This window comes from Diceros bicornis, chromosome 11, assembly GCF_020826845.1.
Source record: "Diceros bicornis minor isolate mBicDic1 chromosome 11, mDicBic1.mat.cur, whole genome shotgun sequence".
NCBI lineage: Eukaryota > Metazoa > Chordata > Mammalia > Perissodactyla > Rhinocerotidae > Diceros > Diceros bicornis.
Window position 1 is genome coordinate 64,647,376 of NC_080750.1, and position 13,498 is coordinate 64,660,873.

Below are 13,498 nucleotides of genomic sequence, written 5' to 3' on the forward strand. Positions count from 1 at the left end.
TCTTTCCTAGATAGTTTTTATGGTCTCTTGGAGTCTCTTTCTGCATGTGCAATTTAGTATTTAGTCAAAGACAGAAGGAGACTCCATGCAGATTCCTGGAGTTCTTCCTCTGGATTGCTTCCTTCTCTCTGGCCAGCAAATTCCAGCTGCCTCAGTTTCTCAGATGTCCAATCGCTATCACCTCTGCTCAGGCCGCTGGGTTCTGGCTTGGGTTCCGTCTTGCTGTAGCAAGTGTCTCTAGGTAGAAAGCCCGGGCAGTTATAGGGCCCACCTCAATGGCTTTCCTTCTCTCCAAGATCATAATCCTACACTGCCTGTTATCCATTGTCTGAAAACATTTGCTTCATATCTTCTGTCCAGTTTTCTTGTTTATGACAAGGAGGGCTAGAACCAGTTATTCGGTCATGGCTAGAGTTTTGGACTTCTATTAACTACCTTGTTGAATATTGAGGAGAAACATTTTCTGCTGATTCTATGGCAAACAATAATTGGAAGTCAGTGTGCTCTACAGGGCTCTTATAGCAAATGGTGCTTTTGTGCAAATTAGGAGAAGGTGGCCCCTCTGGCCAGACCGATTAGAAACAAGCATCCCTTCTAAGCTGTCGCAGCCTTGGGAGAAAGTAAATGATGCTTTGTCTTTGAGCCCCTTCCTTTGCTGTGACCCCTTTAGTGCTTGGCCACTATAGCAGGGGCTGTGCCTCAGCCGCTGCTGCTCCTCTGAGCAAGGTGCCTTTTTGAAGTACACAGACATACAGCTGAACGCCATGGCCAGTATTCTGGCTTTACCGGGTACAGCTCTTCCTCCAGCAGCATTTAGTGTGTAAATTGCTGGGGGGCAAATGAAAATTAATACTGGTGTTCTAGAACGTTTGTACTCCTCTACTTGTACGTCATATGTTAATGAAAACTTTCTGAAAAATTCTTTTTCTATATTCCCCATTCAAAAGAGGGGTTAAATAAATTTGGCAACAAGTTAAAGGAAAAAGATGAGTAAAAAGGTCACTCATGTTATTTTATTTTGAATCACCATGGTAAGAAAAAGTCTCAGGAACTCTTTTTAATAAATATCTTAAGACCAGATATTTCCTTTTCGGTTCTCATTGGTTTGTTTGAAGCAAATGTTATCTGCCACACACTTTTTGTTTCTGTCAAACTAAACAAAATGGAGTGCTATAAATTTGGGGGGAAGATGATGTTTTCTGGGAGTCATTATTTTGGGCAGTGAGGCTGGAAGGAAGTGATATTGGATATGTTGGGGTGTGACCTCACCTGAAAAGAATCAGAACAAGATCCTGTGCTGGTGTCCCCCTACAGGAAACATTTAGGCACATAGGCCTCTGTGTAGGGGGGATGGCTCTGTAGGACTGGCTTTGTGCTCTGGAAAGGTATCTGGAATTCACGGGGTTTTTGGCAATTAAGAAAAAATATAATAAATGATAATCTATGAACTTTTATTTTTAGATTCCATCCCCTTGAGCCTATAACTCTCTTTTTTTTGTTGAGGTATAATTGATAGACAACATTATATTACTTTCAGGTATATAGCATAATGATTTGATATTTGTATATATTGAAAAATGATCACCACAATTTCTAGTTAGCATCCATCCATCATACAATTTTTTTTCTCACAATGAGAACTTTTAAGCATCTACTCTTGTAGCAGCTTTCAAATATATAATCCCTACCTTCTGTCTTAATTAAACTTCTCATTCATTCCTTGATCCACTGTAATCTGACTACTGATCCCCCACTGCTTGCTGGCTCTCACAGGGTAGGTCATTGATCCTTTAGGTGCTAACCCTGGGTCCTTTGCAGCCCTAGTGGCTAGTTCAGAGTGGGCATGAGGCTCATCATCTAGCTAGCTGCCCAAAGCTTGTTGCCACGTCCTGTTGAATAGCTGTAAGGGAACAGAAGCAACATAAGGTGTCTTGTGAGTTATATCCTGCTTGGAGAGGAGAATCCTAGTGAGGAATCGTCTCACAAGAATCACAAGGGAAATGAGCTCGAATGTAATTAAAGCAGCACTTTCAATTGATCTTTGAGAGCTAGAGTCTCAGTGCTGCTGTGTTAACCTCTCATTGCATTGGCCTTTGTGACATTTGACTAATGCCAGCCTGGGATGCACCTCAAGGTAGAAGGAGCTCATTTCTTGAATTTCTGAGGCTTTGGCAGGTTGGACTGCTCTGAGCTACAGAGAGTAAATGAGGTGTGGCTGAGTCCCCATCAACAATGGGAAGCACAAATCAAAAGGAGCCTCCACCCCCCTTAGTTTGCTTGCTCTCTCCCTAGTGTTTGATACTGCTGATACCCCTTCCTTCTTTCGTTGAGAAGGCCACTCTCACCTGGTTTCTCTCCTTGGGTCATTCCTTTTCAGTTTCTTTTGAAGGTACCTTGTTATAGAAATATAAATTTGCAAGGTAGTGTTCTTTTCTTAATCTGCTGTTGCCTTTCTTAATCTGCTGTTGCCTTTCATTTATATACAGTCCTCAGTGCCTTTCTTATTTCTTATCTAAAATGTTAGCTAATGAGCCTATGGAAATTAAACTAAGACCATGCAAATGAGAACAAACAAAGGTTATTCATTCAGAGCTTGCTATAGCAAGGGAGTCAGCCACTGTCACTTGTGTTTGACAGAGACTCAAAGGCAGGCAGGGGAGTGCAAAAGCTTTATAGTGAAAAAAATAGAAAAGGAAAGCTTCAGGTGTGCTCTGTTGGAGGTAGTTGGCATGGGGGAGCTGGAGCCTGGTTAACTAGAAGCAGGCGTCATATGTGATTGGTTTGGGTCGCATATTTGGCTTTCTCTGTTGGTCCTGAATTGCAAGCAGGGGCAGAAAATAGGGAAGCTGGAGGTCACTGACCAAGTCCTGACTGTTCTGGGTCACTTGCTGCAGAGGTTGTGGATTCTAGTGTCATGTGTGGCCTGGTCGTTGTCCGTTTGTATATTCAGTCTCTCAAGCCAAACACTAGATTAGGACATGAAGTTCCATAGCTCTTAGGGAAATGGCTTTACAGCACTGTTTCTTAACCTTTTTTGGGTTTTAGACTCTTTTGAGAATCTGAAAGCTATAGCCCCTCTGCCCCTGCCGCGACCCCCCACCCAATTTGGGCATTTACCGACCCACTGAGGCACATCCATGGACCAAAGAGCTCACTTACTTTCATGCATATTTAACAATTTCATCATTTTGTTACTATAATACAATATTTTGTTCATGTGAATTTTTGACTATTACATTCTTCCCTACACCTTAGGAGTCATTCTTAATAAGTATATATGCAAATGTGTTGAAACAGCCTCATTTTACACAGTATCGGTGCAAGTGATATGCTAGATGAGTCAACTTTCTGTGATACTGAGGAATAAGCTCATTAAACACCAAAAAGTTTGAACTTTTTATCATTTCAACTAATTTTTATATAGAGCTTTCTAAAGTAAATCTTATTTCCCTGACCAAAAAACAAAAAATCAGTGGAAGATAATGACTTAGATTCTTTTTCATGACTAACTGCGAATGCATGATTTTCTAATGGTTTAAATATCTGACTTTGCTAGATTGTCAGCTCCTTGAGGGCAAGCACTTGTGCCTTGTTGTCCTTATTCTGCAATCACTCAGTAAATGTTGAAATGAATATTTGCCCAGGGCTCTTTGCTGCTACAGTAAATGGCCCTAGGATATTGTGCTTTTCTAGTTGACATTTCTCTTCTTTTCATCCCTCTGAGCAACAGCTGATGGCTTCTAGTAAGCCATCATCTCAAACTCTCCCCAAATTGTATGATTGTTAGAGGGGAACAGATGAGCCAAACTCATCTGGTCTGTAACCTTATGTTACAGTTACAATATTAAGTCTGTAGGCCTGGTCTCTTCTGTAGAGAAAAGCATGACGTCTGTTTTTTTCTATTTCTGGAAGCGTTTTTTGCTTTTGATTCAAATATATTCTGAGTAGTTGATAAGTGGAATTCTAATCTCTGGTTAGAAAGGTAAATTACTGTATATATCTAATAGGAAATAGTTTTTGGATGAGTGTCAGAACATCAGAAGAATTATAGAGACTCTGGGGATACTTAACAACTGAACAATTTAGACAAGTTCATCATCTCTTAGTAAATTCTAACAAGCATTATTGAATGCCTACCATGTGCCGGGCACTGGGAAAGCAAAGAAGAATGAAACACGCTCTGTGCTTTTAAGGAGCTCACAATCAAGGAGGAGGTAACACAGCCACAATACTTTCTTAGAAAAGGAGACCTAAGGGACTTAAAAGTTCCTAAAAAGGGACAGAGAAGGCAACTTTTTGTTTTTTGAAGGACAAGAAGCCTATCACCAGGCCAAAAAGTGGGAGTAGTACACAGGTAACCAAAAGTACAGAAGTAACCAAGTTTGAAAGACATGACAAGGCCACATATGGGTAAAGCATGAGACATTGAGGGAGGAGTGATAGGAGACTGAGACTGGAGAGGTGGGAAGAGGTAATATTGTGAAGAGCCTTTCTTGCTTAGAGGGTTTGAATTGTTATCTTGTAGGGAATAGGGAGCCAGTGAAGGGTTTTGGGCAGAACTATGACCTGATCAGGTGTGTGGTTTAGATACACACTGCATGTGTGAAGAAGAGACTGGAGGCAGTGAGTGCAAGGTAGGAAGCTAAGTGGTAGAGAGACCTAGAGGGGGGTGAAGAAATAAGGCATCATTGTGTCTGCTGCCCTATCCAAATGGCTCAATTCCCTTACTGCCTATAGGCCTCTGTGCAAACGCCATTCCGTGAAGCTTCTCCTGCCCACCCTGTTTAAAATATCAACCCCAGCTCCACTCCGTATCCTCCTTCTTCCCTGCTTTATTTTTTTCCATAGCACTTACTATATTACATATTCATTCATTCATTCTATTGTAATAGAATTTAAGCTCTTAGAGGGTTAGGATTGTCTGATTTGTTCAATGTAGTTTCTCCAGTACTGAGATTAGCATCTGGCTTATAGTAGATACTCAGTAAATATTGCTGAATGAAAAAGTGAATATGAGAAGGAAATCAGGGATGGGTTTAAGAGACATTTCAAAGATGAAAACTGTGTCAGGAAAAGGATAAACGCAGCAATCTTCAGTTAGTTAACTAAGCAGTTTATACTCTTGTAAGTAGTGAAGTATTTAGTTGGGGAATGCTTGGAAATTGTGTTTCCACTGAGGGACGCTAAGGAAATCTTTGCTAAGCATTGGATTTGGGGAGTAATTATAGTAATGAGCTAGAAATTTCAGTTTTTGTCAACCTGCTGACTTAAACCCCAAGTTAACATTGCATCATGAATCAAAATCACAATAATGATGATATCTAACATTATTGAGCATGTATGCACCAGACATTTTATGTATGCTTTTTTTTGTCCTTGAAGCTGCCAGGCTTTCCAACTTAAGTCTGAATTCTAGACCTACCACTACTTACAGTGAAGACAAAGGCTTTAGCTTTAATTCTATTTCATAGCTACTAATTCTTTTGTTTGTTTGTTTGTTTTGTGAGGGAGATCAGCCCTGAGCTAACATCCGATGCCAATCCTCCTTATTTTTTTTTGCAGAGGAAGATGGGCCCTGAGCTAACATCTGTGCCCATCTTCCTCTACTTTATATGGGACGCCACCACCGCATGGCGACAAGCGGTGCATCGGTGTGTGCCCGGCATCCAAACCCATGAACCCTGGGCCGCCAAAGTGGAGCGCGCGCACTTAACCGCTTGCGCCACTGGGCTGGCCCCCATAGCTACTAATTCTAATGACATTACTGCTGCAAGTGACATTTGAGTTTGGGATTCCTTGTTTAGGATTTGATAGCCAGGATTAAGTGTTGGGATATTAAAGAGGGTTGTATTATTTAATTGGGTGGGCAGATCTGTAGTGTAGTCCTGATATGATTGTGATGGCGCTCTATTTTAGGTTCTTGGGGTTGGATTTGGAAACATTGTCTTTATTGCTGTGAATTTGTGAGTCTCTGTTTTCATTGAGTATGAAGGAAACCCTGTTCTACTTTTTTTCTTTATAGTACGAATTTAAAACTCAGCTTCCTGTCTGGCAGGTCCATGAGGAAGATACCAGTAGTTCAGATCTAGCCAATGTCACTGTGAGGGAATTGAGGCCCAGTGTTTCCAGATCTTCTGAATTTTCAAGAGAATTCTAATGTGAAATCTTCATATTTTCTAATTTTGGTCAATACTGTGAGAACTAAACAAAATACAGCTGTGGGCTATACTGGGCTTGTGGACCTTGAGTGTATGACCTCTAATTTGGAGCCTGAAGTATGGATCTGGAAGGGACAGGAGAATTAGTTGATTTCATACTCATTGAAAACTTTCTCCAAATCAGTCTAATCAAGGAGAAATCCAATCACATTAATTTAATCAAGAAACTATAGAAATATAGATTCTTAAAATTAGAAACCACAGATAACCACAAATATTGAGAGAAGTAAAAATTATCAGAGCTTTCTTTTTGCTTGGAGTCTAAGAGTATTTCAATAATCTATCCTAGTCTCTGTGTATACCTTGAAGTTATTTTAACATGTAATTATTAAAATGAATGTTATTACTCTATTAACATATGATGTGAAATATATTTTACAGAAAAACCCCACAAGTGCATCAATATTGATTTAATTTTTTTGGCTAGATTTAAACTTTCTTATAGTGAAAGTACACAATGAATTACAACTTCTGTGTTTGATGGGAAGAGGCAGGTGATTTGCAAATGATTGAGTTAATAGTGAGTGTATTCCTTGAATTCTGCTATCCTAGTATATGATATGGTAATTTGAAATTGTGGAATTTGTAAACCAGGGTTTTCATATTTCTAAAGTTTTGTGGTTGTGAAATATGCCAGTCGTGGTTCAGAGGCCATATTCTTTGGATGTCCCTCTGTTCTCAACCATTTGTAGTTTGTGTGGTTGGAAGATTCTAATAGAAGAGGATTGTCAAACCGTGTTTTCTCTTGAGTTAAAGAAGTTTCTCCAAGGACTATATATCAGAGGTAGTAACCGGAATGTTCTTCCATTTTTTTTAGGCCCCCTCTCCTCTCACCTTCTGGGGTACTCAGCACCACTCATTTCTGATCTTTTCTTGCATTTTTTGGATGTATTTTCTGTCTTCATGTAATGTGTTTCATAATTTATAATTAATTCCTGGTTTCACTGAAGATTAAATTCGTTTTTATTTCTTGTTTATTGTTTTTGGGGTGATTTTAGAGAGCAAAGATGGTGGTGGAAATGTTTTTATTCTATCAGAAGTACTGTGATTGAGAGTAACATAAGGGACCTAAATTAAGTTGGATGTTCAAGAAGGACACGTGTATGGAAATAAAAATTAAGTTGAGAAATGACAAACGAATAGGAGTTAGCCTCAAGATTTCAAGGCAGAAAGAAAATCGTGTATGAAAGCCCCGAGACCGGAATACTGGGTATATTGGGCCAATTAGAAAAAGGCCAGTGTGGGAAAGGAAGATGGTGCAAGATGTGGTTGAGATACAGGCAGGGACCAGGTCACCTAGAGAGCTTAAAAAATATTTCCTGAATAAGCAGAAAGCCTTGTGTTGAACACTGATAAATGCAGAAAGACACAGTCTGTCCTTCAGAAGCTTATAGTCTACCTGAAGAGATGACCCATGTATTAAAAAGTTAGTATCATGTGAAAAATGGTGGGTAGTAAGTGAGCAGTAGATAGTTTTGGCTTATAGGAGTTGAGGAAAGAAGACTCACTTTTGGTTAGGGTTCTTATGGAAGGATTCTTGAGGGAGCTAGAATTTGACCTGAGCTTTTCTCACAGGGGTAGGGCTTGAATAAACACGAGTTGTTAGAGGGAGTGGCATTATCTGAGTGCAGGTGTATGGAATACAGGAAGTACACTAGCTTACTGGAGAGGAGGAATCTTCTAAGAGTGTGACGTGGGAGATGATGCTGAAACTGTAACTCAAGTTACCTCTGATGTACTGGTGGTCTGCAAGTGTCGATAGAAATGACAAGAAATATAACTTGTTGAATGCTTGATGTTCGTTTTCTTACTGTAAATAAAAATAATTATAGAAGTAATCCAGTGTAACTCTCATTTCTTTTACAGCATCCTCATCAGATGCTTTTCTATTCTCTCTTTAGATAATTCCACTGATGGGGAGCTGGCTGTTTCTTAACACAGTGCTAATTATTCTTATATTAAAGAGATATCCCTCTTCTTTTAACTTTCGCCGGTAGGTCCTACCGAATTCAGCCTCTGAACTGATCTAGAACAAGTCTGCAAGTCTGCTCCCCGCCTCCTTACCCCCGTCCCCAAGTATGTGAATCCCCTCAAGTCTGAGGACGGCATTGTGTCGTCTTTAGTCTTCCCTGCTTCAGGCTACAAATTTCCGGTTCTTTGATTTATTCTTTCAGGGGTAGCATTTTCAAACCCCTTTACATCCTGAATGCTATTCTCTAAAATACTCCACTTTAGCAATGATGCTTTTAAAATTTAAAAGCATTCAGTTCTTCCAAATTGAACGGAGTATTCCAGTTGTTGAGGAAACAAGGAACAGGGCTTTTAGTGATATTTGTACTTTTTAAAGTTGGCTAGATAAGCAAAGATCAATATGGTTTCTTTGTGAGTCTGATAGTGTCTAAATTTTTAGTCAGGTCAGCTTTATTCCTTAAGTGCAAAGCACATCGGGGGAGGGGTGACAAGGCAAAAATAATGATCATCACACAGACTGTTGTTTGGTTGCTGGTACTGCCAGCTAAGTCCGAAAAGGCAACAATGTCATTACGTAGTATGGTTGTATTACAATAAGCTCTTTGTGATGTATACCTCCGTTGTAGAGTGGGTGGAGTGGGATCTTGTTAAAATACAGATTCCAAATATTTCTAATTGTGAAGATTTCACAAACTTAAATCTTTAAAATTGAAAGAGGTGATGATATTTGGATATAATGTTTGATTTTGGTAGTGGAGAGCAGTAATTGATTTGTAACTCATCATTCTATTGACATTGCTTTGTGTTTTACACTATAGGATACTGTGTGGTTTGTTTTTGGATCCAATGTCGATTTTATTTTTTGTCACGGTCAGAAGTATGAATAAAAATTTCCAAAGATCACTAACTTATATAAAATCATCAATCACTAAATTTTTTCTTCATATTGTGGCATTCTAAAGATTAGGAATATAATTTGACTTAATTTTATGGTGTAATTTATTATTTAAATGAGAAGTGGGCTCAAGCCCCTAAACCAGATCAGTAAAAAGAGAGAAATGAGTAGAACTCTTATTCATAGATAAGAGTTCTATCCAAAACATGCAACCAAATCATTTGTTGTTTCCCAGGTCGTCCTCTTCTTAAAACATACATTTGTCCAGGTTGTTAATGTCTCTGGTAACTAGACAATCACCATTTGGGAAACGGTAATTGTTGCAGGCTACATTCATCAATGGATGCTAAAATTCGTGGGTGAAAGTGTGATGAGAAACAGTATTGATATAGTTTCAAAGGCTCCCCCCCGCAAGAAGCAAGAAAAATGTACAAAGGGAATACTGGTAATCTTACAGTGGAGAAACCTGGTAGATACAACCATAACCAAGTGACCAGAGTTACCATCATCAGTAATGGGACATGGACATCATCATGTGCCTTCTGGTATGTTGCAGTGAGGAGGGCATATTACTTCTGTGTCGTGCTTGCCAAAATGCATAACCTGAATTTAGTCATGAGGAAGCATTAGACAAACCTAGATTGAGAGACATTCTTCAAAATAGTTGGCCAGTACTCTTCAAGTGTCAGGGTCATGAGACAAAATGTCCCAGATGGGAGGAGACATACAGCTGCATGCGGTGTGTGATCCTGGACCAGAAAAAAGACATCAGTGGGGCAGTTGGCAAAAAATTTTTTATAAGATTGGCTCTAGATTATTTAATAAATCTTGTGTTGATGGTTAATTTCCTGGTTTTCATCTAACTATGGTTGTATAAGACATTAACATTTGGGGAAGCTGGGTGAAGGGTACACAGGAATTCTTTGTACTATTTTTGGAACTTTTGTAAGTCTGAAAGTATTTCAAAGTGAAGTTAACAACAACAGAAAGTAATTCAGTTCAGCTGAGAAACTAAGACTTTCGTGCTTTTTCTTCCTGATGTCTCTCTTGATTGGTCAGGGGCTGGTTTACTTTGCTTCCCAAATTTCCACTGTGGTCTGGATAGCTGGGGTTTCTAAATAAGGGATTCTGGGAGAAGTGAGCCATTGCCATATTGGATTGCAACTACACTTTGGAAGGTTTCGTGTAATTAATTAATTTACTTATTTATTTTTGTACAGAGCTGTAATTACATCTTTGGGTTTCCAATGGCTCTGTAGGTTATTTGAGCTTTACTGTTATAGCCACCAGAATCCCGACGTGGAAACTTAGCTCTGTAATTAATTTACTGGTTTGTTTCTGGTTTTATTAGTATGTTCTGGATTCAGGTTAGTCTCATGGATTCTTCTTCCGCTATGTGTCATATATTATTGGATTTCATATTTGTTGGTTGTCTCTTAGGAAGAGCTGAAAGTTGTATAAAAATATATTATTTAAACTTGAAGTATCATACTAAATATCTTATTTTTCTCTCAGAAAAGACAGTCTGGAGTTTTTATAAATATATTGAATAAGTAAACTTACACTGGCACAAGCACCAAGTGGTAACCTTTTATTGGGTAATAATTAGAATGGAGGAAATTAATACATTGGGAAATGTTTTGGTTAGCAGGAGCAGTTGTTAATGTGTGACTCATAGATTCTTCAATTTAGAAGAAGCTTGACGAGGCTGTTTTGACCAGTGTGGGAGAGGGGAAGAACATGGACTTGGGAGTCAGAAGACCTAGGGTTTTTTTTGTTTGTTTTTGTGAGCAAGATTAGCCCTGAGCTAACATCTATCGCCAGTCCTCCTCTTTTTGCTGAGGGAGATTGGCCCTGGGCTAACATCCGTGCCCATTTTCCTCTACTTTATATGTGGGACACCTGCCACAGCACGGCTTGATAAGTGGTGCGTGGGTCTGCACCCGGGATCTGAACATGTGAACCCTGGGCTGCCAAAGTGGAGCATGCGAACTTAACCACTATGCCACCAGGCTGGCCCCAGAAGACCTAGTTTTACATCCCAGATCTGTCACTGCTTATTGTTGTCTTGGACAGGTCATTTAACTTTTCCGAGCCTTAAGTTTCTTGTCTGTACAATTGGAATAATAATAGCATCTTGCAAAGCTATTGTGAGAATTAAATGAAGTAGCATGCGGTGTACCTGGCCTAACATGGGCATTTCATATATGCTGGTTCTGTTCTTACCTCCAGCTAGGTTTATAACTAAGCCGTCTGTAGTTGATGAGATTCTGCTTTGCTCGTAAAGACCTACAGAAAGATGATAGCTCTTGTCAGTAACCTCTATCAGTATTTCACACGTCTTTTTGTCAAGAAATTTTTCCATATCTCTTATTCCAGAGAAATTATTTTCTTTTATATGTTAGCCACATTGGCTATTACTCCAAAATCTATTAGACAAGTGTCACTCATTTGCTAGACTTTCTTGGTGTTTTAGTATTCTTATCTGAAATCATTTGATACAAATAAACGTTAAATTTATTTTAGAAGAAAATCTTCTGTGCGACAAAGACACAAGAAGATATATAGACAATTGAAAGGAAGCATTTCCATGTACAGTTTCTGTTCAAGTTTTAGGTTTGAGTTGGCATTTTGATCCTCTGAGGGAGACCAGTTATTCCTAAACCTCCAGTTATTGTTCCTATTTCACTCCAGTTTCAAAAGTACTTTCTTTTATTATTAAATTTTCTGATTTTGATATTGTACTCTGCTTATGTAAGTGAACATCATTGTTTTAGGAATTACTGAAGTATTTAGGGCTGAAGGGGCATGTCTGCAACTTACTCTCAGATGGTGAAAAAAAATGTATGTGTGTGTGTATATATAGAGGAGGGAAGAGGGAAGAAGGGGGAGAATGATATAGCAGCTGTTGCAATGTTAACAATTGGTGAATTTGGGTGAAGGGAGTTCTTTGTGCTTTTCTTACAACTTTTCTCTAAGTTTCAAAACTGTCTCAAAATGATATTGGATTGGGTTTTATTCCTGTACCCCAAGTAGATGTAAATGAGTGACAGTTTTGGAGGGAGGGAGGTTAGAAGCACCTAGGTAAGCTTGGAAGAATAAGTAATAAGTGAGTAATTCAGTAAGTAATAATTCACTGGGAAAAAAGTTAGTTGCTCCTTTAATTTAACTTTTTTTTCATAGCGAGAACAGAATTCGCTTTTTGTAACAGGGCCTAAATAGAGAATAAGCTGCTGATGTATTAAAGCAGAGTAAACTACTTGGAAATGAAATCAGATGATAAAAAGGAAAGAATTTTTTTTATATATTTATAAGACATATACAGGGATAAGCAAAATGCATAAAGCAGAAATATTAAACGTAAAAATTATGCAAGGCTCAGATAATCTTTTTTCTACCTGAGAGATACCAGTTTTCTAAAATTAGCATTTTACCCTAGTAGTAGGTAGATATTAATTTATTCTTTATTTTAAATTGCTATTTGATTTCAAAGTTAATATTTTGTGTTCTTTTTTTGCATGGCTTGACAAGTGGTGCGTTGGTGCGTGCCCGCGATCCGAACCGGCGAACTCTGGGCTGCCACAGCAGAGTGCACGCACTTAACCGCTTGTGCCACCGGGCTGGTCCCTGATATTTTGTGTTCTTAATAAAAATTTACATGATGTTTATTATCATTTTACCCTTCAGAAAGAGTCTTCTAGGGGCCAGCCTGGTGGTGTAGTGGTTAAGTTTGTGTACTCTGCTTCAGCAGCCCAGGGTTCATAGGTTCGGATCCCGGGCACAGACCTACGCATTGCTCATCAAGCCGTGCTGTGGCAGCATCCCACATACAAAATAGAGGAAGATTGACACAGATGTGAGCTCAGGGCAAATCTTCCCACCGAAAAAAAAAAAAAAGAGTCTTCTAAACTAAAAAAAATTTTTTTAAACCTTCTCCCTTTTCTTTCATGTCAACGATGCCATCTCTTTTGGGAACTCAGAAGCCAGCCAAAGGTGAGAGATTTGGTTTATTATGTGATGCTTGTAAAGATCTTATGTGTGTATTTTTGTAGTACTGGTAATTTTCTTCTCAAAAATATTTTGTCTCTGTCACTTTTGTACAAATAATGCAAGCTGCCAACCTGTTCGTAAATCTGAAGCCATTTATTGCCATAGGAGAGACTGGAGGTTTATGGAAAGGCTGTATTTGTATTTTGACCAATTCTGGCCAGTGTCCTGGCAGCTACAACACAGATTCCTTTTGTGCTCTGCTTTCACCATCAGTTGGCTTGAAACTGGTCGTTCCAAACTGTGGTCAAAACCATGCTAGGCAGGCTCATCCATGTCGCTCCCAAGACAGGTGGGGACGCATTCTCAGACCAACAGAAGCCTGCCCTGGCCCACGGGGGAATGTGCTTTCATCTTAGATTTGAGC

General features: G+C 39.1%; 1 protein-coding gene across 3 annotated transcripts in view; it reads left to right on the forward strand.

Annotated features, from left to right (window-relative positions):
* Positions 1-13,498, forward strand: part of KIF13B (kinesin family member 13B) — a 196,265-nt gene that overhangs the window by 47,454 nt on the left and 135,313 nt on the right. Inside the window, exon 3 of one of the 3 annotated variants that reach the window (XM_058550417.1) lies at positions 13,065-13,077. The exons of the other annotated variants lie outside the window; for them this stretch is intronic. Within the exon in view, the coding sequence (XP_058406400.1) occupies positions 13,065-13,077 (13 nt within the window). The remainder of the gene's footprint in view (positions 1-13,064; positions 13,078-13,498) is intronic. 3 annotated transcript variants of the gene reach the window in all.